This window comes from Boleophthalmus pectinirostris, unplaced genomic scaffold (assembly GCF_026225935.1).
Source record: "Boleophthalmus pectinirostris isolate CB_2022bp ecotype Guang Dong unplaced genomic scaffold, ASM2622593v1 HiC_scaffold_5, whole genome shotgun sequence".
Taxonomy (NCBI): Eukaryota; Metazoa; Chordata; class Actinopteri; order Gobiiformes; family Gobiidae; genus Boleophthalmus; species Boleophthalmus pectinirostris.
In genome coordinates, this window is record NW_026571404.1 from 32,299,344 (window position 1) to 32,325,602 (window position 26,259).

Sequence of the window (26,259 nt, forward strand, 5' to 3'; positions counted from 1 at the left end):
CCCGCAGTGGCACGAGGAGGGGGGGCAAATTTTACCTATGTGCCCCGCCCGCTAACATAAGGGCACCATACATCCAGATGGACAGAGGATTTAGAGAATGGCCTAGTTTGATGCCAACCAAGTGTGTGTTTGCTGCCATCTGACCGCTCGAGTCATGTGACTGATGCATGTTAGTCAGGTGACCTCTTTAGTGGATTCTCTTATATTTTTGTTCACAGATAAAACCCTGAACTCTCTTTGTATTTTATATATACAGGGGCATATCAGTCCGGTTACAACACTCTCCATTGCTTCTCGAGCCAGAACCAAACATGATCGTGCAATCAGATTCAGGAAGAAGACTTTTGAATACTTAAAATGTATTTAGTTACAGATTACTGAATACCTGCAGTATTTTGTAACTTCTTCTGTCACATGGTGCAATCAGAGTACTGTATTCTGAATACTTGGAAGACTTAGAACTGTCAGGTCAAAGGGACCCTTCAGCTGGCATCAGCAACACCACAGGGCCAAAGATTATGGACAAGATTATACGACACTTGTTCTTGTAGAGACTTAGGAACTTTTTCTTCTTCTTTTTTAAGGGGAATTGTATTGAAGATTAATTTTTGTGAGCTTTTATCTAAGTGTTCTCAGATCAAAAACTTACTCAGAGTTGTATTTTCATTCATTCATGCACGTTTGAGTAGTGTTTGAATCCTGCATTTGAGGCTTCAGTGCTCAAAAATGTGTTCATTACCACTACCACCTATCTTTGTCCACTTTAGTTTCATATTAAAGAGGGGGTAGTATGCAAAAATCGACATTTTGGAGTTTTCTGAAATGTTATAAAATCCCCATGCCCAAAGAGGTTTTATATGTCAGCCATGCATGTCTGAGCAACACAGACATCTTATAATTCTAAGAATACTTATAATTGCATGAAATTATAGTGTAAAAAACAGAGCATGTGACACACAACTTGATTTTTGTTGTTTCTTATGCATTCATTTATGTCTAATTGGAGAAAGAAAAGTGAACTGATCAAGTATCGCCATGTATTCCTTTGATTTAAATAAAGTAAACTTGTAAACTATCTAATCTATTCTGAACTACCAGAATAATTGTGCAACAATACAATTACTCAAATTTTCAGAATCTGTATTTTCGGGACATGTATTCAGTTATTTCCCAACACTGTCCATCATTTTGAATAAAATGACATTTCTCTCACTTCAGATGAACAGAGTTTAGTGCTTTGCTCGTTTATTCTGCAGAAATCTGCAATGTTTTTCAGTCCCCTGTGATTTTTTTACCTTTCTCTGTTTATTCGTAAACAGCCATACTGTATTTGTTTTGATATGGATGAACCATGCTTGTCTCCTGATTGGTTAATCCACCTGTCAATCACGCCCATTTGAAGTCAGGGGGTTCAACAGTGACCAGACTCACATCTGCAAAAAGTACTGAAGAAGTGTGTATTTTGGATCCCACCCCAAAAACAACCAATCAAATATAAACTCTAATACAAAAAAAAAAGTGTAATGGCATTTATGATTCTGGTTTAGAGATCGTTAGTTTGAAATAAATTGTTATTTCAAGTAAAAAATTCTTGAACTATTGGAAAATAATCTACCCAAGAATGTGTAACTAAAACAAGCAAACCACTCCAAATCTGTCCAAACCAAATTTATGAATTTTGCAGTGAAAGAAATCCTACTAATAAAACCAAACCGCTTTTTCACAGTAGAAGTATGTGATTCTGGCGTGGAGCTCTATATAAAAGCTTACAGGTTCAGCTTAGATAAATATTGATGTTTTGTCTTTGTCAGAATCCGTCGGGGAGCCTGTTCACCATCGACAGGTACAGCGGAATCCTGAAAATCAAATCTGGAGAAACGCTGGACTACGAGAAATCCAAGACGCATTTTGTCACCGTGATCGCCAAGGTAACGAGGACAAATTAACAGACTTATTTCCCATTCAAATCTCTATATAGACTAATGTAATCAACTATACGGTAACTGACCATAAAATCAATACGAATACGAAATACGAAATAATATATAAGGAATAATATCTGATTTTAGGATGGAGGTGGAAATTACAAAGGAAAGGAGCAGTTTCTGTCGTCTTCTGCCACTCTCACCATCAACGTCATCGATGCCCAAGACACGCCCCCTATTTTCATCGGCACACCGTACTTTGGATATGTCTACGAAGTCACATCACCTGTAAGTCTCTCATGCAAAGCAGTTTGTAAAAGGTGCACTGTGTAACTTTTTGGGGGTCCGTCATCTGCTTGTTTCTATGGAGATGTTCCTGCAATGCCTGAAATGTTCCACAGTGTAACATTAAACATCTCTACCTTACATTTATTCAGTTACAGGTGGTTTTATAGTTTAAAAATTGCTTGAAAAACAGGCATTCTGACAGTGAGCGGGGTCGCCTCTCCACAGATCTGACCTGTAACTTGGTCTGGTTTAGTCTCCACGAAGATAGAAAGGTTTAATGCCACACTGTGGAACATCCCAAGCAAAGAAATAACATCTCCATTAAGACAAGCTGGAAGTGGACCTTTAAAACTGAATTGCTTTTTTTTTTAGGGATCTGAAATATTCCACGTGGAGGCGAAAGATGGAGATGTGGGCAGTCCAAATTCAGTCCAGTACTCTTTCGACGAAGGTAAGAAATTAAATTGTGAATAAAATATTTTCTTTTATACATTTATAATTAATTAATAATATTTATTTTGTATTATTTATATTTGCTTCTCTAGGCGATGATGGTGTGTTCAGCATCAACAAGTCCAGTGGTCGCATCACTCTTCTGACCAGCCCGGCCAATCTGAGGAGGGAGATCTTTAACATACGAGTCAGGGTAAGTGAGCGAAGAAAACTGTTGTAAAGGCACACTCACTTCCAGTTTGGCCTGTGTTTGAGCTTGGTTTGGTTTATGATTTAATCCTCTTTTAGTCCTGGTTTAGTCCTGTTCTGGTCAAGGTTTAGTATCAAGTTTAGTCTCATTTTAGCCCCCAATTTTGATCCAGTGTTCGATCCAAGTTTCATCTTAAAGGTGCACTCTGCAACTTTTTTCTTAGGGGGTCAGCCACCCTAACCCACCCTGGCTCCACCTAGTGCCTCAGCTCAATTTAATTTCTCTCCAGCGATTAAGTCAGGAATTGGAATACACTAGACAGTCTGCAAGAACCCCGGAAGTGTGAGTCTGGGCACCAGCCAATCAGCGGAGAGCCAAACATTCTGTGTTGGTAGTGATTCCTGAGAACGAGGATTTAAAGCCGGAATAAAGAGAATGTTTGGTGAATTTTATCAAGGGGAAAGACGTTATTGCCCTTCTTCCTATGGGATTTGGGAAAAGCTTAATATACCAGTTAGCCCCGTTAGGGGTGCATTACATACATCACGACCAAATAGCAACGATTGGTTAAATAAAAAATTTTACCCAACTACCGTCGAGTGAACGAATCCTAATGCTGCAAGGTCAGACGGTTTCCATGAAGTGAAACCGGCTGATGAATCAGGCTACAGCCACCCACTTGTCTCCATGGAAATGTTATTACTTTGTCTAGAATATTCCACAGTGTAGATTAAGTCTATCTATCATGAGAGACAAGCAGGTTACAGCACTACACTACATTACAATTCAGATCTGTGGAGAGTCACCCTTATTTATAGAAGGAACAAATGTATTTTACAGCGATAGAAACACCTGCAATGAATAAATGCCAGATGGAAATGTTTAATGTTATACTACAGAATATTCCAAATCAAAGCAATAACATCTCCATGGAAACAAGCAATTAGCGGACCATCCACCAGAAAAGTTGCGCATTGCACCTTTAAGATCCACTTTTAGGCTGACATTTAACACTTTGTGAGCTGTGTGGTCCTCTGTGTCTTTTATTAATTTGACTGTATTTTGTGTGTTTTGCTTTCATTTGATTTGACTGTTTTTACGAGTAAGATCAAACTGAGCATGTATTGGGCATCATTTGTTTTCTTTTATTGTTCCGTACTACGTGGTTATATTTTTATAGATTTATTTATTTATTTTTTTCAACATTCTACTTCATTCTGCTTCCTGCTCAGATCCTTATAATATCTAAACCTGAAAACCTTGTCTTCTCCAGGCTACAGAGGTGGGCACAGACGGCGCTCTGCTGGACCACACTTCCACTACAGTTGTGATCCGAGTGGTGGATCTGAACAACAACCCTCCCACCTTCTACGGAGAAAATGGCCCCCAACACATGTTTGAGCTGACCATGTACGAGCACCCACCAGAGGGAGAGATCCTGAGGGGACTCAAGATCACTGTCAACGACTCGGATCAGGTTAGACTCACCCATCACATTATTTACAATAGTAGGGATTTGGGAAGTAACAATATCCAAATCTCTCAGTACGATATTTCCACATTGTATCTCATGGGACGATATTTATTGTGATATTTCCTGTGAATTTGCAACTTTTTCCTCTTAAAATGCCTTGACAAGACTTAACCCAAAGAACTAAGATTTAAAAGTGCTTAGAATTGTTATTTCTTCATGTAGTCTGCACTGAAATGGAGCAAAGGATCATGGTCTATGTAGTTTCCTCTGTTTTTTAGATATAGCTGTACCATAACTCTTAATTTAAGCGAAGAAACTTATAATTTGATGTATTAATGGTGATGGTCCACGGTATTATTGTGAGACTTTTGACAATACATTATCAAGATATTTCAGTTGTTGTCACATCCTGGGACACTATTTACATATGATGGACACTAGATTAGCTCCACAACTCACCAATGTTTATTTACTTTATTTAATATTTTATATGACTAAAACTGTAGTACAGCTTTTAGGGAACTACAGCTTTTCAAGTAATTTAACTCTCCAGAGCGTACCCCCTTTTTGTCCATTTCGAATATAAACACATGTAAAACAAATTTTTCTATTTCAATTCATTTTTCTCATGTGTGCACGATCTTGTGGCAGTTTGGTCTCACATGCAAGATTTTGCCCCAGTCTGAAATTTTGGACATAGGACCTCATTTCCTAGTGAGCCAGAGTGTTGGAGACATGTGGAGACACTTTTTTAAATATTCCATCCAGTCCTTGTATTTGCAGAGGTTGATAGAATAATTTTAGAAGTAAAACCAACCTTGCATTTGAAGGATTTATGTCTGAGCAGCAGCACTTCCTGATGGAAAGCTTGGCAGTGGCAGACTGATATCACCTAGCACCTATCTTATCTAGAAAATAGTCCTTCAACATGCGACGATTCATGCGATGCAAGATTGGTTTTATTTCAGACATTATTCTATCAACACAGACATTTACATCGACAGTCTGGTGTAATAATAGATTTTCTTCAGGTGTTTTGTGGAGTGGGTAAGACTGTTTTCAGTGGCAGGTTAACTATGGCCATTGACATGCACTAGCCTAGCACCAGCGACTTCTGCAAATACAAGGACTGGATGGAATATTTAAAAAGTGTCTCCACACGTCTCCAACACTCAGGTCCAAAATTCCAGACTGTCCACTTAATAATATTGTACATGATCAATAAAATCCATGGTAAAGATCAGTTTGTGTGGTAGTTTGGACACTTTCTGACGCTATGATTCTACTCAACTGAACTGTCCTCCTTCATTGAGAAAGAAAACCTACTATACCTACTGACCTACTATACATAATGGACTTTTCAGAGCATTTAACCATGTTATAGTTGTTTCCTATCACCATTTACTGTATTGAACTTGTATTTGGAGTGATTTGTACATGACTGAGCAATCTTTCACCATTACACATCCACCTCTTTGTACGTTTGTTGTAATTATTTTCTTAATCTGTGATATGTATAGGATTTGGCAGTGTTGTATTGTCATTTTGGTATGAATGATAAAAAAAAAAAAATCACATCTCATTGTTTTATATGAATATTGAAGTCCAAATTATAATATGATATAATTCCTTGTGATTTGGTAAGACATTTAAAAAATTCTATAAAAACATAAATAAAGTTGAATAAATTTCGTCATTAATATATACAGTTTTTTGAATAAATAAATAAAGCAGAACCAAACAAACCACAACAAACAAAGGCAATAGTTTCAACAACAATGTACAAAAGTATTCATGAACAGTAAAAGAACAAATAACTAAAAATATGTACCATATACTGTATTAGTTATCAAAATGATTACAGTCTGTCTTTTTCAATAGCAGTTTATTTGTTTTTTAGCAGAAGATAGATCTTTTTTTTTCATCCACATCATTTGAGCTCTAATACTAGAGGGTCCCTGTTTACTAGACTACTATTATTACATAACGATACATAAACAGATAGAGTGGTCTGGGCTGTTACATTTTGTCCACTGTGAATGAAAACACGTCCTAATCGCACACAAAATTATAACATTTGTCTGATTATGCAATTGTGTTTTTCCTACTTATTTTATTGCATTTCTACTGGAGTATTTCCTGGAATAGTAGTACTACGACTGATATTCCATGTCTATCTGAATCAGCTTCAAGCCATTTTATTGATTAAATTGTGGATTACACTATATTATTTGTGTATTATTATCAGTGGATTACTATAAATAGATACAGCAGTAGCTCAGTTGGTAAAGCTTTTGTCCACAGATGCAAAGGTTGCCAGTACAAATCGCGCTATTGACATAATTCCAGCTCCCACAAATGAATGCTGTCATTGTGTCCTTGAGCAAGACCCTCTAATGTGTGTGTGAGTTAAAAAGACACTCTGGAATTTTGGATTTAGGACCTCGTTTCCTAGTGAGCCAAAGTGTTGGAGACGTGTGGAGACACTTTTGTAAATATTCCATCCAGTCCTTGTATTTGCAGAGGTCGCTGGTGCTAGGCTAGTGCATGTCAATGGCCATAGTTAGCCTGCAACTAAAAACAGTCTTACCCACTCCACAAAACACCCAAAGCAAATCTATTATTACACCAGACTGTCAATGTAACTGTCTGTGTTGATAGAATAATTTTAGAAGTTAAACCAACCTTGCATTTGAAGGATTTATGTCTGAGCAGCAGCTGTGAGTTGTACTTCCTGATAGAAAGTTTGGCGGTGGCGGACTGATATCACCTAGCACCTATCTTACCAGCAAAGTAAAATTCCACTGCTGCTGAGAAAATAGTCCCTCAACATGCAACGATTCATGTGATGCAAGGTTAATTTTATTTCAAAAATTATTCTGTCAACATTGAACTCTGTCTGGCGTAATAACTGACATGCACTAGCCTAGCACCAGCGACCTCTGCAAATACAAGGACTGGATTGGATATTTTAAAAAGTGTCTCCACACGTCTCCAACACTCTGGCTCACTAGGAAATTAGGTCCTATGTCCAAAATTCTGGACTGTCCCTTTAATGACAAGGTGGTTCCATTGATGTAAAGAACTTTGAGTGTCTTGACGGTGGAAAAGTATTATATAAAATGCGACAGTTTTACCATTTACTATACTATTTGTGCATTATTTTCAGTGAATTTCTATAAGTAGCTCTCAGAAATGAATACTGTCTTTGTGTACTTGGGCAAGACACTTAACTCACCTCACTCCCAGTGTCTGCGTACAGCACACTGATGTATGAATGTGTGTGTGAATAGGTGAGTGGTTCGCTGATGTAAAGAGCTTTAAGTGTCGTGAAAAAGCGCTATATAAACATGTGATCATTTTACCATTTACTAGATTATTTGTGCATTATTTTCAGTGGATTACTATACATAGATATTTGTATGACTGGCTATGTAATAATCTTATGTAATGTGCTTGACAGGGGGCTAACGCTAAATTCAACCTGCGCCTGCTGGGACCGGGCCGGATGCTCCGAGTGGTGCCACAGACGGTTCTCAACGAAGCTCAGGTCACCATTTTGGTTGACGACTCTGCCGCCATGGACTACGAGAAACACCACTTCCTCACGTTCAAGGTGGAACTATAGAAATGTTGTAGGCAGACGTTATTGAGCCACAAGGGAAATTATGTGGACACAGTAGCTCACACAATCACAATATAATATAATATTAGAGTCCAATAAATATAAAACGGTAAAATAAAATATGAAATGTACGTCTAGGTTGTAAACATTTATTTATAGTGTCAGAATAAACAACTAATCATGTATTTCAGATGTAAAATTTCCAGTATTTGACCTATATACTTGAATAGACTTATTTATTCAGTTGTAAGCCAATGCTATTCCCATTGCAAGTAGTTATAGTTAATTACTGGATTAGGTATCAACATGTCTTGCTCAAGGGCAGACTTTCGAGCATTTTGAGGTTTGAATTGTACCACTGTGATACCAGTAAGCTGACAGAACTGAAGAGGTAGTGAAAACAATTCACTCCAAAACATTTGTCCAGCTGGCAGAATTACAATTTTCTTTTGAAACATAATATTTTCTAGCCAGGCTGGCGCCACCTAGTGTCTCCGCTCATTTTCATTTCTCCCCAGCGACTAGGTCAGGAATCAGAATACACTAGACGGTTCACAAAAATCCTGAAAGTGCAAGTTCGAGCACCAGCCAATCAGTGAAGAGCCATATATTCTGTGTTGTCGATGATTCCCGAGATCGAGGATTTAAGTGTGGAACAAAGAGAATGTTTGGTGAATTTTATCAAGGGTAAAGACGTTTTTGCCCTTCTTCCTACGGGATTTGGGAAAATCTTAATATACCAGTTAGCCCTGTTAGTGGCGCATTACATATGTCACGACCAAATAGCAGCGATTGGTTAAATAAAAAAGTACCTGCCTACTGTCGAGCGAACAAATTCTAACACTGTTTCTATAAAGTGAAACCGGCTGATAAATCAGGCTAAACAATATATTTTAGTTTTCTTCAATTCTTACCATATGAAACACATTTACAGTACATTTAATCATATTCAAAAGACATTCATAAAGCACTTTCTTGCGTCAGATCCTGGCCGTGGAGGTGGACACTCCAGAGAGATTCAGTGCCACCGCAGACATCGTCATCCATCTTCTCGACACCAATGACAACGCTCCCAGATTCTCCGCCGAATATTACATTGCTCGCATCCCGGAAAACTCACCCGGGGGCACAGACGTTGTTACGGTTACGGTAAGAAACCCCTTATCCTATCATTTTCATTTTGTTGTGTAACACCGAAAAGCATTGCGATTTGTGTTTTTTTTTATGATATGATTCTGTTCAAAGTTCACATTTCAGATTCAGGAGCATTGGTAAAAGACATGATATGATATGAAGTGACAAACTAAAACAAAACACATTTCAGAACGTGTTTGAACAGATCTAAACTACAGGGTTAGCATTTTTTATGCAGAATACGTTTTTTTTTTTTGTTTGTGGAGGAAATTATGTTACTTAAAAATAAGCTAATTGCGTCCATTTCAAGGGTCCATATTACTCAATTTTTTTATCTATATTGTAGTGTTGTTGCCTCATCAAAAACAGACCTGGAGTTGTGTTCTGTTTCATTCACATGTTTAACACACAAATCCTGCATATTTAGGCTGAGTTCTTCGCTCAGACTGAAAACTCCGTCCCACCTTGTGATGTCAGAAGTGTTCAACTGTGTTATTGAACTCCATACACCTTCACTAGAATCATTTTGATAATTTCAGACCTGGAATTGCTAATCTCTACTGAACAAAAGGTAAAAGGAGCTGTTAACTTGAAAACTACCACTTCATGACATCACAAGGTGAAACAGATCATTTTGAGCTTTGGAAACAGACTAATAAAGGAGGCTTACTCAAACATGGGTGAATGAAACAAAACACAATATGTTTTTGATGAGGTAACAAAATTATAACAACATTAAAGCTCACAAAAGTAAATTTGGTGTAATATGGGACCTTTAAATTGTCAGTTCCATTCAGTCAGCTTTGTAGCACATGCAGCCGTTGGGGACAGATATGCACGAGGGACATTTTGTATTCGTCAGACAGACTTTGACATTTTCAGCGTTCGTTTTATCCCCTGCCCTTCACTGTGATGAGACGCAGGGAGCAGCGTTAATAAATCCGAGGTGTGTGTGAACGCTGCACGGCCGGGCACGGTGCCTTGATCCAGGACAATTTAAATCAGATAAAAGAACAGACGGACAGATGAACCTTGATCCTCCAGACTGATCATGAACATACACGTGTCCATGAGATATTTGAAAATTAGGTGATGTAAAAATGTGTTTGCTCGAAAGGGTAAAAACTAAATCTGACTATTTTTTATAGATTTTTATAGAAATGTTGTTGGTGCCGATTTTTACCATAGTTAAGGTTGATTTATTTTTATTTTATTCATGTACAGTATTTATTATAATTAATTTAGTTTCATCCTATTTTTGATTATTCTGACAGTCTGCTTCATTGTCTGTTTTTGTATACTTCCTATATTTTTATTCTTTTTGTATTATTATTGTTCTTTGCTGAGCATACAGCACTTTATAAAATATTTTTTTTAAAGCGCTCTATAGAAAAAAAATCGTTCATTCATTCATTTTTCAAAATAAAACCAAAAATAAGAAAACAAAAAAACAACAATTTTCTTCATTATTTGTCTCCAAAACCAAAATGGAAAAACAGATAACGATACGTATTTTCAGTTTTCAATTTTGTGTTTAAATGAATAATGGAAAAAAACTGAAAACGGCCACTTCCCGTGACTTAAGCTATGTTTATATGATAACGGTCTGAGCAGAAGATGCAAAAGTGGCATCGCATCTTCACTTTTTATTTTGCATTATAACGAGCAACTCTGCGTGCATATGGTGATGCAAAAGTGTGTAGAATTCAATTGGGTATGCATGCCAGGCGACTAGGTGGTGACACCAGGTGGTGATGTATGTGATGTAAACGTGAGCAGATCTGACCAGAGTTTGGTGTTTTGGGCAGTGTAGACATAAATGCTACAGCAGAGCATATTCAACTTTTCCACTCTGGAGTGTGGTTTCAGATTTTTACGTTTTTAAGCCACAACAACGCCGTCACTGTCTAAACGAAAGGCACTTCTGAAATATTTTGTCGTTCTCGTGTAAACAGGCCCTTAAACTGCGATGCCGGACTTTTGCGCCGCATATGGACTGATCCCAGGTCTGAACCAGGTCTAAACCAGGACTAAAACAGGACTAAACTGGTCTCAATCAGACAAATAATTTTTTTGTTATCTTATTTATGGTTTTATTTTAAAAAACGAATGAACGAATGATACACAGATTAATAAAGATTGATTATTTTTATTATAATGGTATGCTTGGCTTTCCAGTAAAAATATTTCACTTGGAAAACAGGACATTTGTCAGACGGTTTTACAGATCATCTGAATACATTTAAACAAGCTTTAACCTCATATTTTTAGTTCATTACTTTAGAGTAGGTGGCTGGGCATTTCATTCATGATGTAGTTAAAGTTGAATTTAAAGGTTACAGTCTTATGAACTTGAAAACAACAAATAGCATGCCAGCAGCGCATCATTGTCAGTTCCTGGTTTGTGGAAAGTAAAGCTCTTTAAATACAGATTTGTTGAAAACATGGTCTCTACAAAAAAAAAAACTCTTATTTTTCGTAGGCCTCAGACCCAGACTCCGGACCATGGGGTGATGTGAAGTACTCTCTGTATGGATCAGGAGCTGAGCTGTGAGTATGATCCTAACACTTTTAAAACACATTTGCGAAAATAAAACGCCAAAATTGAACTTTGGTAAATACTTTGTAGTTCAACTGTTTTTACTGTAATAACAACCTCAAAAATTCACAAATTCTCTGGTCTCTTGTTGAGTTCAAATACGCAGCCTTATCTAAATCTCTATACCTTTAGTGTTTATTTAACCTGAGTTCAAGAGTGCCCCGAAGGATTTCCTGGGTTTACATCCACTTTTATTACATTTCCATGGCAACCAAATGGAAACTTAGTGAGCGATGTTTTCTTTTTTTCTTGTCTTTTTACAATACGACCAAAAAGAAGTAGTGTGTGTCTCTTCTTTTTATGGGTCCTATCTTTTCAGACTCAAAACCTTAAGCTCGTGTGATCGTCTAAGAGCCTTCAAACTGAGTAATTCCTGTAAACAAGTAAACATGGAGAGTTGCTTCAATAATACAAAGTGACAGGTCTTAGTCTTTAGGGATTTTCCAGTCAAGCGACCTACTTCCAATAAAGATCGTTTGGGAGAAAGCACATTTTAGGACTAACGTTAGCTTCTTAGGCCGGGATGTTGTCGGAAACAGTAGTTCCAACACAGAAGTATAAACAGATTTGAAATACTTGTAGATTAGTGCATATTTAGTTTGTCCCAGACCACTTTGTGTCTCTAGGGATTAGCTTGAAACGTCCCTTAAAAGTGTATGTGTCGTATTAATAGGGACGTAACGATATCCAAATCTCTCAGGACGATATTTTTTCGATATTTTGAGAAGGAACAAAATAGTGGATATGCTACTTTTTATTTTTATGCCTTGACAAGACTTTGGTTCTGCCATCATTTAAAAGTGCTTAATAACAGTTATCTTCATGTAGTCTGCACTTGAACAGAGCAAAGGATTATGGTCTATGTAGTTCCATTTTCTATTTTTTTAACTATTGCTGCACTATAACAATGAATTTAAGCAAACAGACTCATAATTCGATATATTTAGTAATGGCCCACGATATTGTGGCACTTTTGATGATACGATATTACGATATTTCAGTTAGTGTTACGTCATATTAAGGTTTTTGTTGCTAGACTTTATGGTTCTGTGTCTAAAATTCTAGATATAAGACTTGTTTCTCTCTTGGTTTGGTTGTAACTTGAGATAGTCAGTGGGAGAAGTTGGACTGATCTTTGGCGCCATCCGCTAAGCCCATAATGGGATTGTGGGAGGAAATAGACTGGTACTTCACCTAGTTCACAGTGGGGGGGCATGTGCTCTCTCCATAATAGAGCTACATAGCATAGCTGTGTACGAGGTGCTGGATCTACAGTAAAAGTCTGAAGTACAACTATAGCATACTTATATTCATATACTTATAGTGTAGTCCAGGGGTCACCAAACTTTTTTCTCTGGGGGCCACATTATCGTTTCTGACTGTGATGGGGGGCGGGGGCGGGTCAGCCATATAACAGAATTGTACGACCCTGACAACGCAGATTATATTCTATTGAAACACTTTCTTTACATATCAAACAAACTGCATGCTCCTTACACTGAACAAAAATATAATCGGTCATCCATTGTTCTTTGAAAATTCAGGACTATCTATCAACTTTTTGTACTTCAACACGAGCCATTTTGCTGTCTTTAACTGCACTACAGAACTCTGCGCCTGTGTTGACTGTCACTGTTTCATCTCGAGCTTGTCAGATGATGAAAATTCAGTGTCAAATTCAACAGCAAATGTAAATACGTCATATAATTATTTCAATATAAATACTTCACATGAATATAATTTTTTATTGAAAAAATCTACAAAATATAAGATGCCAATGTGTTTTTATTTGCCAAAAAGTAATAAAAAAAATAGGCCATGACAACTTTTTATGACCTCTGGTGTAGTCAGTCCAGTGTCAGGTCCGCATTATTTACAACTGTAGTACCTTGTTTTTAAAGGTTACAGTAAAACACCATAATTTTACTTCCTCACTTACCTTATGCCCTCAGAGCATCGTAGTTATCCATGCAATGAGTTTATAAGCGCTTTCCAGAGACCAGTAATGCAGTCACAGTAAAGCTAACAACAACTAACATGCAAACACATGCTTCCTGACTCTCAGAAATGCTTTATAATTAGATGCACATAGTACAAAGCTGCCTATTGCTAATTCAGTATATCTGCAATAAAGTCCCTATAAACATTAATCTAACACCTGTACTTACTAATGAGCAAAGTAATCTAATTTTTTGCAGTTGACATGTATTAAATTCTTAAATTCACAGTATGCAAACTGTACTGTTTTTGTACTTAATAATACAATAATACAATGTTGTACCATAATATCCGGTGTAACCTACTGTGTTAACCTACTGCCTGTGTTTACCTTGGACTTTTTAGCAATGAGATAAAGGCAGAATGTTACTATAAACTTAGATATTTCTGCACTGCCGAATAGATAATGTTACTTACTTAGATATTTCTGCAGCCGTAGAAAATGTTATTACTGATTAGTATGGATGTAACAATATTCAAATCTCTCGATACGATATTATCACAATATGCATCTCAGTACAATAAGTACGATACTTACTGAGATACTTTGGAGAGGCTGATATAATTGTAGATGGGACACTTTTTTTCTTTTAAACTACCTTGACAAGATTTTGATGTGAATTATTACTGTCATAATCCCAAGAATTCAAGTTAAAAAACATATTTTTTCATGTTGTTTGCACTGAAAAGAATCATGGGATATGTAGTTCCCGATGTTTATAAGCTGTTGCTACTATAAAACCATGAATTTAAGCAAAGGAACTTGTAATTCGCTATATTGTGACAGCCCACGATGTTATTGTTATTTTGACAATACGATATCACAATATTTTGGTTATTGTTATATCCCAACTGATTAGTGCATATTGACGATCCCTACCTCCATTAACTATCTAAACAAATATTCTCCACAGGTTCCTGATCCAGCCGGCTTCAGGCATCATCTACACACAGCCCTGGGCCAGTCTGGATGCCGAGGTGCGCTCCAAATACAACTTCTACGTGAAGGCCGAGGACGCAGAGGGGAAGTACAGCGTGGCTGAGGTCTTTGTCACTGTGTTAGACCTGAATGACCATCCACCAGCCTTTAACCAGAACCTCATGGAGAAGACCATGGTGATCGGGGCTCCTGTCAAGATAGAGGTATTAGTATTGTTCTAAGACTTAGACTTAAACTTTATTGATCCACAACAGAATTTATTTGGACTTAGTAGCTCACAGCATATTATAAAAACAAACAGAAACACATGATTTGTATAAATTCTAAATAAGTAGCAGAAATAGCAAGAGACTGATGTCAAATAAGGCATAATTATATAAATGTATATGTAAAAATAAAAGTGCAACATAGTTTAAAACTACAAAAGTTTTATTATTGAACCGTGTTGGAGTAGGCCTATACAAAGCAGAAAGTCTATGGAGCTTGCCTTTGTGGAGTGTGAAAGGCCAGGGTCAAGTATAATAGATTACAGGGTGAGATGCAATGATTACCTATGGAAGATAATTTGTTCCATCAGATTTTGAAATTTGAATATCACTGAATTTCTCACTTTGAATTTTTTAACTAAATAACGGAATTATTTGTATTCTGAATTTTAGCTGTTGAAATTTTAAGTATACTTTTTGAATATAATTCTAATTCAAAATAAAAATTTCACCTTTTACACTGATATTTTCAAGCCCTCAAATTCAAAAGTTAAAATTCAGAGTGTAAAATTCGCAGTGAAAAATTTCACAACAAAGATCCAAGATGCCAAGGTAAAAGCAATCAACCTGTGTGAGAGGAGGACGGAGGCTGTTTCCTATTGGCCGTTCTCATATGTGGGCGTGTTTACGTTTATGAAATCAGAGATGGAGTTTTGATGAGGCTAATTCTGACCAATTAGATCAGTTCACTACACTACACCAGTTACTAAGTTTGATCGGATCACGTTGGATCAATTGCTTCTGCCTTGGCATTTTGAATCTTCCCTGCGAATTTTTTTCACTATGAATTTTACACTCTGAATTTTGACTGTTGAATTTGAGGGCTTGAAAATATTTGTGCTGAATATTGAAAAGTTTTTTGTTTTTTGTTTTTTTAAATACTTAAATAAAACTTAAATTTTAAGATGTACACTTGTACACATTTCAGAGTTTCAGAGTTAAAACATTCTAAGTGAGAAATTTAATGGCATTTAAAATTTAAAATCTGATTGACATTATCACTTCACACTTCCTGTTTTGCAGAGAATAAAATGCTCTATAATTATATGCAGACAACAGACTTTGGTCTCATTTTCATCCTAACCTCTCGCTCACACAGCTCGTGATGCAGCTTCAGTCTGATGGCAGCAAGTATTACAGTATATCTGTACTAGGGCTGAACAAAATTGTATTACATTTCATAGAATCGGGACAATCCCTTTAATAAATATTGCTGATCAAATGTATCCAGAGACTGTGAGATGGTGAGGAACGGCTAAAATGTAGATCTTACTGCTTTAGATTGGTCTCACTGACATAAATTTTGAGTCCATTTAGCTTCTATTTTTATCAATTTGTTTTGTTTTCTACCAGTCCTAATAAAATGTACAAATGAACAGAAAATGACAAACGTTTGCTTCTCCACAGGCTGTTGATGACGACGCAGAAATTCCCAACAATGTGATCGAGTACACCATCATGAAGGCCGAACCAGATCCAAACATCTTTGACATAAACGCAGACACCGGGGAGATCAACCTGAAGTCCTACATCAAGTCTCTGGCCATCATCCAGAACATCACCAACAAACGAGACTACAGCTGGTCTCTGGTGGTGCAGGCGAGGGACAGGGGGCAGCCGTCTTTTAGCACAACCGCTGTGGTCAAGATCGACATCACAGAGGCGGTGAGTTACAAAAATGAAACCGCATGGATCTCTGGTTAAATCCACAGTATGTAACTTTTTAGCTAAATAAATTGACTAAACTTATATTCCAGAGTATGGCATAAAACTGATCTGTCTCCATGGAGAATGTTTTAAAATATGGTTTTAACTTTATATTTCCATGGAATCTGGCAAATGACATGCCACTAAGCAAAAAAACAAGCAGAAAAAAGAAAATGTTTTTGTTCAAGGTCCATGTACCATTGGTTCTTTTGAATTCAATTAAGAAGAAGAAAAAATATAAAATGGGAAAACCCTTTGTTATTTCATTATTCTGTTTTAGTATAAAAAAAAAACTGATTTTGATGTCTATTTCCAATATTTAATTTAAAGTTTATTTCAAATAACACCAATAAAAAAAAACTGTCTCGGGTGCCTATTTCGGAGAATATGGATATAGAGGTCGAAATCTTTATTTATTTATTTTTTTCAGTGAATAATGAAATAACAAACTGTTCTCCCATTTTTACGTTCTTAATTGAATTCAAAAGAATGAATCATATGCAGCCCGTTCAACAACAGGAAATGACATTTTTCCAACTCAAAGTTCAAGAATAGCTGGAAAATAGAAATATGCAATCAGAAATTAAGACAAACCATTTCAGTAAAATATTAGAAATACTTGAAACTTTGAGGTAATGAAAAAAGCAGTTGGAGACATTTAACAAGAATTAAAAGACAGGGAATGTAGCCTGAACTACTTCTGCTATGTTGTAGTTTTCTTTAAGTAAGACAAGTTTATGTGTAGAGCACAATAAGTACACATTGTAATTCAAAAGTGCTTTACAGAACAATAAAGATGCATTTACTTGAATTAGAAACTTTTTTTTTCATAAAATATATAAAGAGTATATAGAAAACATAAGTAGAAATAAACTGGGCATAAGGCTAAAAGCTAATGGCTAACGGAGCAAAGCTAATGTTGCTACAAGTAAGTACATAACCTGTCACTATTAAACACACCGAAATATCTGAACAAAATTGACTCTTGTGAGCTTTAAGCCATGTTAGAACGCTGTTACCTCCTCAAAAACATATCTAGTGTTTCATTCACACATGTAACCGTTTATTATTAGTCTGTCTACATCTCCAAAGCTCAAAATGCTCTGTTCCACCTCATGATGTCATGAAGCGGTAGTTTCCAAGTTGACAATGAGCTACCTTTTACCTTTAGTAGAGTCTGGCAATTCCAGGGCTGAAATCTTGCAGATGATTCTAGTGAAGGAGTATGGAGTTTAAAAACACTGTGGAGTACTTCCTGTATTAACACATGACATCACAAGGTGGAACAGAGTGTTTTCTGTTTGAGAGAAGAACATGGTCTAAACATGCAGGGTTTATGTTAAACGTGGGAATGAAACGAAACATCTCCGGGTATGTTTTAATGAGGAAACAGCATTACAACATAGACCAGAAAACAGTGTAATATGGGTTCTTTAAACGTGTAGGTTTTGAAATACAGTATGTCTTACCTAGATCCACTTTGTTGCAGGTGAAATCCCACTTTTACTCATACTTCCTGAGCCTAAAGAAGCGTCCCAGTAAAGTCTTTGGCTTGTGTCTGACCGTGGTCACTTTCGCCGTGGCTCTGACCGTCTTCATCTCCACTCTAATTTTTTGGAACTCTGTGAAAAAGTCCCGTGTGAAACCAAAGGGCAAGATCAGAAAGATTGCACGGAGGCCTGTGCCGTAGCCATGACAATGCTAATCTGCTTTTTGAGGGTGTAGAAATTAATGTTTTACATCTTTGATTTTATACTCTGTAGGGATTTTGTAAAATGATTTATAAAGAAATTTAAATGTGTAGGGTCTGTAAAAGAGTACTGGAGCACAATATTTTATAGTTATTCATTTTCAGTAACCTCTATCAAAATTTTTAAAGGTCTTTTATGATACACAATTGACTTTTGTGAGCTTTCAGTCATGTTATAATGTTGTTACATCATCAAAAACATACCTGGAGTTGTGTTTTGTTTCATTCACACGTTTGAGTAATCGTTTATTATTAGTCTGGCTACATCTCCAAGGATCAAAATACTCCACCTTGTGATGTCATTTCAAGTTTGCAGCTACCTTTTACTAGCCTCATTCATCAGCTGGTTTCACTTCATGAAAACCGTCTGACCTCACAGCATTAGAATCTGTTGGCTCAACTGTTGGCGGGTAGTTTTTTTTATTTAACAATAGCTGCTGGTTGGTCGTGGTGTATGTAATGCACCACTAACGGGGCGAACTGATATATTAAGCTTTTTCCAAATCCCTTTGGAAGAAGGGCAATAACGTCTTTCCCGTTGATAAAATTCACCAAACATTCTCTTAGTTCCGGCTTTAAATGCTAAATCTCGGGAATCGTTGCCAATACAGAATATATGGCTCTTCGCTGATTGGCTGATGAATGGATTCGCACTTGCAGAGTTCTTGCAAACCATGTAGTGTATTCTGATTCCTGACCTAGTCGCTGGAGAGAAATGAAATTGAGCGGAGGCTAACCTTTTACCTTTAGTTCAGTAAAGATTGGCAATGTGATCTCAAATCGAAAGATTCTAGTGAAGGTGTCTGGAGTTCAAAAGTTTTCTCAGCCTAAATATTCAAGGTTTGTGTACTAAACGTGTAAATGAAACAAAACACAACTGTCTTTCTGATGAGGTAAAAACATTATAACATAGATCAGTAAATAATGTAATGGTCTTTTAAAGAACCAAATTATAGAATATCAGGCCTAATAACTGAACATATTTATCTTATCATTTGAATTAGCTGTATGATCTCAGCAAAGGTTTCACCGCCAACCTTTCTGATCTTGACACACTAAAACTAGATATTATTATGACAAATTGGCAACACATGCTGATGGAAACTATCTATTTTTTTATAATCTGGTGCAAAAGATCTCTCTTTTTATTATCTTAAAATCTGTGTACATTGTCCCTTCAAACAATGACTAAACCAACACGAATTTTCTAAAATGCTACGCTACCATTTGCACGTTTGATTTCACTCCCATGGACGTGAACTCTCCCTGTGCTCTTTTACAGACCAAACTGAGTGGGGGGCCCTTGTCCACCATGATAATGCAGAGTAGAAACAAACCTTTGCACGTGTTCGGCTTCCTGGGCAGTGCCATCTGCCTCATGGTCATAGTCACGATCCTCATCTCCACCGTAATGTTCATGCGCAACAAGTCCAACCGAATCCTCCCCAACCGACGAATCCGGAGACGGAAACCCCAGCAGCAGCAGGCGTGGATCAGCAGCCCCTTCAGGAGACAAGACACGGACAAGTTCAAAGTGGACGAGGAGGAGCCCGAAGCTGAGGCCGTGACGGAGAACGTGAACTACAACAACAACGTCAGCAACGGCGTGAGGATATGGCCCCCTCCTCCTCCTCCCTGTGCTCCTTCGCTCCCTCCGCCGCCTCCGCCCAGCTTCCCCAGGGACAGGCAGTGGACTGTGCCAACTGTGTCTGCCCACGTGGTGCCCAAACCACGCAAGAAGCCGGCCATGACGCGGCAGGACACGGTGAACAAGGCGCTGGTGTCAGAGCTCAAACTCAGACTGGAGCAAAAACGGTTAAATTATCAATAATGTGTGATTATAAAGATCTAAAACTGCCATAATGAATACAGTCTGTTCATGTACAAAAATATACATATCCTCACATGTTTAAAATAACTTGAATGAAAGTATGTAATGTTTTTTTCCTACCTTAAATGTAAGTGTCCCTGCCTCAAGTGGAGGAGTTCAAGTATCTCGGGGTCTTGTTCACGAGTGAGGGGAGGATAGAGCGTGGGATTGACAGGTTGGTGATTGGTGCAGCGTTGACAGTGATGCAGTCGCTGTATCTGAACATTGTGGTGAAGAGAGAGCTGAGTCGAAAGGATAGGCAGAATTACTATTGCAACAACACATCATCAGTAGGGTAAAACTAACCTGTCTCACAAAATCTTTGTTCCTCCCCTCACCTATGGTCATGAGCTCTGGGTAATGATCGAAAGGACAAGATTGTGGATACAAGCGGTCGAAATGAGTTTTCTCCACTGGGTAGCTTGGCGCTCCCTTAGAGATAGGGTGGGAGGAGCTCAGAGTAGAGCCGGGGCTCCTCCACGTCAAGAGGAGCCAGCTGAGGTGAGGCGCCTCTCTCGGGACGTGTTCCATGCATGTCCCACTGGAAGGAGGCTCCAGGGAACACCCAGGACACGCTGGAGGGACTATGTCTCTCAGCTGGCGTGGGAACACCTCGGGGTCCCTCTGGAGGAGCTTGATTAATTGTCTGGGGTGAAGGAAGTCTGGGAGTCCCTGCTTAGACTGCTGCCCCCGTGACCCAGCCCCGGATAAGTGGAAGAAAATGGATGGATAGACCTTAAATGTATTTACGCGGGGAATGTAAATTAAAGCAGATGTACTATTCAAAATCAACTTTTCTGAGCTTTTAATCTTTTAACCTTTTCCGCTTATTCTCAAGACGCTGTATTGCCTCTCAACCCCTGTTTTCACTGCCACTAGTACATGGCCACTGCTCTCTACTACTTTCTTAATTAGTAACACACATACAATTCTGTAGTGCACATAGTCATTTTGGTACAAATGCAAAACAATCTGTTACGTGCTAGAGTGATGTGCAGCTGTCCATCGGAGGTGTTGGTAGCTGCATGACTCTTTGTTGCGATGACGTTAACGGTGATGTTAGAAACTCTGACAATGGTGGATCATTGGGCACTGCAGTTTTTTAATGCAGAAGTCAGCTCATTTGTTCCTTTTATTCAGTTGATTTGGATGAATATTGTGATTTAAAAGGTGCAAATTATAACTTAGTGTTCCATGGGTGTTCCAATTTATGTTGATATTAATCTCCAATAATATAATATATTTGGACAACATTTATTATGGCAGTTTTGATCTTCTTTCATGTAAATGCCTTGTAAATTGCTTTAAATTCAGTGTTTTGATTCCCACATGCTCCGTTCATCAGATATTGGAGACTTAATCCTCGTGTTTACTGACAGAGAGGAGACTTGGACAGATCCGTGCTGGAACTCATTCAGATCCGAACGAGCGAGACTGTTTTATTTGGGATCAGCCCAAGCTTCTTAGCCGAGGTTTTCTTGACACTTGGACTGACTAAAGAGATCAACTCAACAGAGAGGAAGTCAAATGAGCACGGTAGGAAGAGGAGGAGGAAGAGGAGGGGGAAGAGGGAGAGGAGGAGCCATAATCCCTCTGCGCAGGTGTAAAAAAAACAATTGAGTAACACTGCAAGAAAGGAATCCTGCTGAAATTACTAGAATTTCAATGTAGTTAGTCTGCAGATTTGACTTGTTTTATGGTATTTCCAATTGGGTTAAAACTTTTATTCATATTTCTAGCTAAAAATCTTCTCAGTTGAGTAATTAAAACTCATAAATCATAAGTCAAGTCCACTCAGTTATTCAAAGTAGTAAAAAAATTCCAAATTAATATGTAAAATTTAAGTGATTTTAACAGTTGTGCTTTTCTTTTTTGCAGTGTTTACAGAGATTGTGGGTTGTTTACATTGGTGCTGGTGATTCTGTTCCATAGTTGACATCTCTGTTCTCAATCAGATGTATTATTTTCTAACCAATAAAACCATTTTTAATTTTCTGTCATTTTGTTGTTGCAGTAATTTGGAAAAAGAAACATGTGACTCGCTTTAGTGCACATGTTTTGAATATTGGATTACTGTATACTTTTCTGAGTCAGACTGGGACGGGGGTCAAAGGGCAAAGATTAGCACCTCCTGAAGACACTGCTCTCTACTGACACCTGCTGGAGAAGGAGTTACTCGACATAAATGTTTGCAATTCTAAGGTTTTATAGCTTCAAATTTTGGTAAATGGTCACTGTTTTATACAGTGCTTTAAATCCAGGAACCAAACACCCATTCACGCACACATTCACACCGCCAGCCTTCAGATCAACTGTACACAAAACATCTTTGAAGGGATTGGTTCTTTCACTTTTCTTTTAAATGACTGGATTAGGAGCCTGTCACCCTCTACTGGAGACAGTGGAGGATATAAAGTAGCATAAAATGATAGCATAAGGATAACATAAGTAGCATACAATGAAAATGGAAAGTCACTAGTATCAGCATGCCAAAAGAAAGTAGTTAGTATTAAAAGATAAGTTGTGCTTTGTGCTTATTTTAAGGCTGGACAATGCAAAGGGTTGAATACTTAAGACTAAGACCTGGTTTTAAGACCAGTCCAAATGTAGGCTTGGTTTGGTCCTATTTTAGTCCTGGTCTAGTCCAAATGTTGATCCAAATTTAGCTCCAGTTTAGTCCAGATATTGATTTTACAAGTGTGAATGCACCCGTAAATTGTCTCGCAAAATAATGACATAAACAGAAGATATAAAGACTTATTATTTTTTATTTTATGCCAATAGCATAAAGTACATGTGATAAGCTGGTGAAGCTATATTTGGAAAAATAAATCCATCTCAATCCATTGAAATCAAATGCTGCCATAGCAAATGGAGCCAAAGACACATGACAGCGGACACAGAGGTCAACCAAAAAGTCTTATTTCAGAAAACTAAGTTGTCACCACAAATATAAAATCAATCAATAAATGTCATATAATTTTGATCAATGTTCAAATTCTTTAAAAAAACAAAAACATGACTAGTCATTAAATACCTGACTGTCTTGCCCCAGTACAGAAATATTGTATAAGCAGCTATTGAGGTCAAAATATGTCCATGAAGCATTTTGAAGCATTTTATTGTCCAATAATCAAGTGGTTGTTAGATTTATCGTGACAGCAAAACTACTCTGGCCTCTGAGAGTTGTGAAAAGCACATATGCTCAAAATGCATAAGATAAATAAAGAATAACTTTGGCCCACTGCAAATCTTTAAAATGAACTAGTTCTGTTTTTCACGTTTTTAGGACAGTAAAACTTGATCTTGTTTTTTTAATCTCGTGTCAGTCTTAGGTCAACCAATTCTAAATGTGTACAGCTCCATCCACTGGGTATTTGTGTAAACATCTCCAGAACATGCCCACCATTCCAAAGTTACATAAAACATGACCTTTTTCAGATTACCATGTCTTTAATCTAGGGACTAATTTGTTCTTCTTTTTGCAATATTGGACCTTTGGCGCCCCACCAAAATCCCAGTGCCCAGTTCTCTGTGAGTTTGGCTGGAGTGTGTGCGTGTGTGTGTCATATTTGAGCCAGTTTTGATGACGCAGATATGACTAGGATTATCCTTACGTGACCATCTGAAAAACCAGTGGATGTAAAAATTTCAAACAGATGGAACTGATGTTATTGTGAAGCATTTCTGTACAAATGATCTTTCATAATATATTCCATGTTGTTGATCAGTGTATACAGAAAGACAATCAAAGTGGTAATCTTATATACATCTATACCTTTTAGTGCCTTGTTGCTAAAAGCCATGCTGTTATTTGGTGCTACTGTGCCAATTGTACAGAAACTACACCTCCTGTGTAGCCTAATTCATCAGACGGTTTCACTTCATGAAAACAGTCTGACCTTGCAGCATTAGGATTCATTTGCTCAGCGATAGGCGGGTACTTTTTTATTTAACCAGTCGCTGCTATTTGGTTGTGACGTATGTAATGCGCTGCTAAGGAAGAAGAAGGGCAATAACATCTTTCCCCTTGATAAAATTCACCAAACATTCTCTTTGAGGCTTTAAATCCTCGATCTCAGAAATCATTGCCAACACAGAAGTCTCCATCTACATCCATCTCAACGACTTTGTTTACTGTTGTGCTGTTCCACAAAAGGGACCCAGACAGACGCTTGAGTTTGACATTATGGCTTCACAGGTCTTCACTGATTGGCATGTGCACAGTCTACAATTTACGAGGTTCTTGCAAACTGTCTAGTGTATTCCGATTCCTGACCGAGTTGTGTTTTGTTTTATTCACATACAGTATGTTGAGCAATTCTTTATTGTTATTTTTGTCTACATCTTCAAAGGTCAAAATGCTCTGTTCCACCTTGTGATGTCATGTAGTGGAAGTTTTCAAGTTTACAGTTACTACCTTTCGTTCAGTAGAGATTGGAAATTCCAGGATTGGAATTATATTATCCAAATGATTCTAGTGAAGGTGTATGGAGTTTAAAAACACAATGGAGCACTACCTGTATTACCACAAGGTGGAACAGAGTGTTTTCTGTCCTGAGAGAAGAACAGGGTTTATGTGTTAAACAAGTGTGAATGAAACAAAACACGTCTCCATGTATGTTTGTGATGAGGAAACAACATAACATAAATAAAAACTTTTTTTTTAAAGTGTAATATGACTCCTTTAAAAGACTTTCTGAGTGTACTACAGAAACATGAACAGTCATATAGTCAGGTGTATCATGTTTTTGCAGCTACAGACTTAACCATTGTTTTACACAGAGGGATTAGCACCAAGATCAGCCCCAATCCCCCAACAGCCACTGAGCAGATGTGGTTTAGAAAATGACCAACATCACCGGGTCAACATGAGTAATATCAAACAGTACAGAGCAAATATGAGGAGGATCTGGGGGAGAGGACGAGGAGGAGGCTGTTGTGGCACGATGTCAAATAAACAAAGTGGGAATGTGTTTCTGGTGTATGCACTAAGTCCATCTGTTTGGAGCAGTCAGCTGAGATCCAGAGTGATGCGTGGTGAGAACAGTGGTAGAAGAAGTACTCCATTTTGTGACTTAAATAAAAGTACAAATGCTAGAGCAAAAAAATATATATATAACATTATGTAAAAGTATCACATGAAAAAAGTTTTTAAAGTCAATGTATTTCAAGGTACACTGTGTAACTTTTCTGGTGGAGGTCTGTCAAATGTTCCACGGTATGGCATTACACCTTTCTATCTTCATGGAGACTAAACCAGCCCAAGTTACAGGTCAGATCTGTGGAGAGGCGACCCCGCTCACAGTCAGAATGCCTGTTTTTTAGGTATTTCTGAGCAGTAAAAAAAACACCTGTAATATGTACATGTAAGGTAGAGCTGTTTAATGTCATATTGTGGCACGTTCCAGGCAGAGCAATGACAGACCCACTACCAAAAAGTTACACAGTGCACCTTTAAGTACAGTACTTTGCTACTTTTACTTTATGTTCCTTCACTGGGTCAGAATACGTGGTGCTTAGAGAGACACATGTGTAAGACATGACGCACAGAGGCTTAAGCATATGCTCTTGTTAATGTACATCATTGAACCAGCAGCTTTGTGTAATCTGTGTAGAGTCTATCACAGAGCGGGAACAAAGACGCACTGACCAGTAAATCTCAAGGAGTGATAGGACTTTCAGCTCCTATATGGGATCCAAATCTTTAAAGAGCCTTTCAAAAAACTCTTAAAGGACATATGATGCTTTTTTCTATCTGTTATAATGTTGTATCTTTATCAAAAACAGACCTGGAGTTGTGTTTTGTTTCATTCACATGTTTAACACACAAACCCTGCACATTTAGGCTTCATTTCAGCCCTGGAATTGCTGATCTCTACTGAATTTAAGGTAAAAGGCAGATGTTAACTTGAAAACTACATGGGTATTGCAAAATGTTTTTATTTATTTTGCTTTATTTCGTGTTATAATGTTGTTCCTTCATCAAAAACCTGTCTGAAGAAGTTTTAGATATCATCCATCCGTGCTTCAGTAATTT

At 37.6% G+C, this 26,259-nt stretch overlaps 1 protein-coding gene across 1 annotated transcript in view; it reads left to right on the forward strand.

Annotated features, from left to right (window-relative positions):
• The window catches only part of cdhr1a (cadherin-related family member 1a), a 30,839-nt gene extending 7,487 nt beyond the window's left edge, over positions 1-23,352 (forward strand). Inside the window, exons 7-18 of the mRNA XM_020923715.2 lie at positions 1,812-1,928; positions 2,070-2,213; positions 2,586-2,664; positions 2,759-2,859; positions 4,130-4,333; positions 7,794-7,946; positions 8,940-9,104; positions 11,572-11,639; positions 14,601-14,829; positions 16,300-16,557; positions 19,632-20,164; positions 23,325-23,352. Of these exons, the coding sequence (XP_020779374.2) occupies positions 1,812-1,928; positions 2,070-2,213; positions 2,586-2,664; positions 2,759-2,859; positions 4,130-4,333; positions 7,794-7,946; positions 8,940-9,104; positions 11,572-11,639; positions 14,601-14,829; positions 16,300-16,557; positions 19,632-20,164; positions 23,325-23,352 (2,079 nt within the window). The remainder of the gene's footprint in view (positions 1-1,811; positions 1,929-2,069; positions 2,214-2,585; positions 2,665-2,758; positions 2,860-4,129; positions 4,334-7,793; positions 7,947-8,939; positions 9,105-11,571; positions 11,640-14,600; positions 14,830-16,299; positions 16,558-19,631; positions 20,165-23,324) is intronic.
• Positions 23,353-26,259: the final 2,907 nt, after the last annotated feature.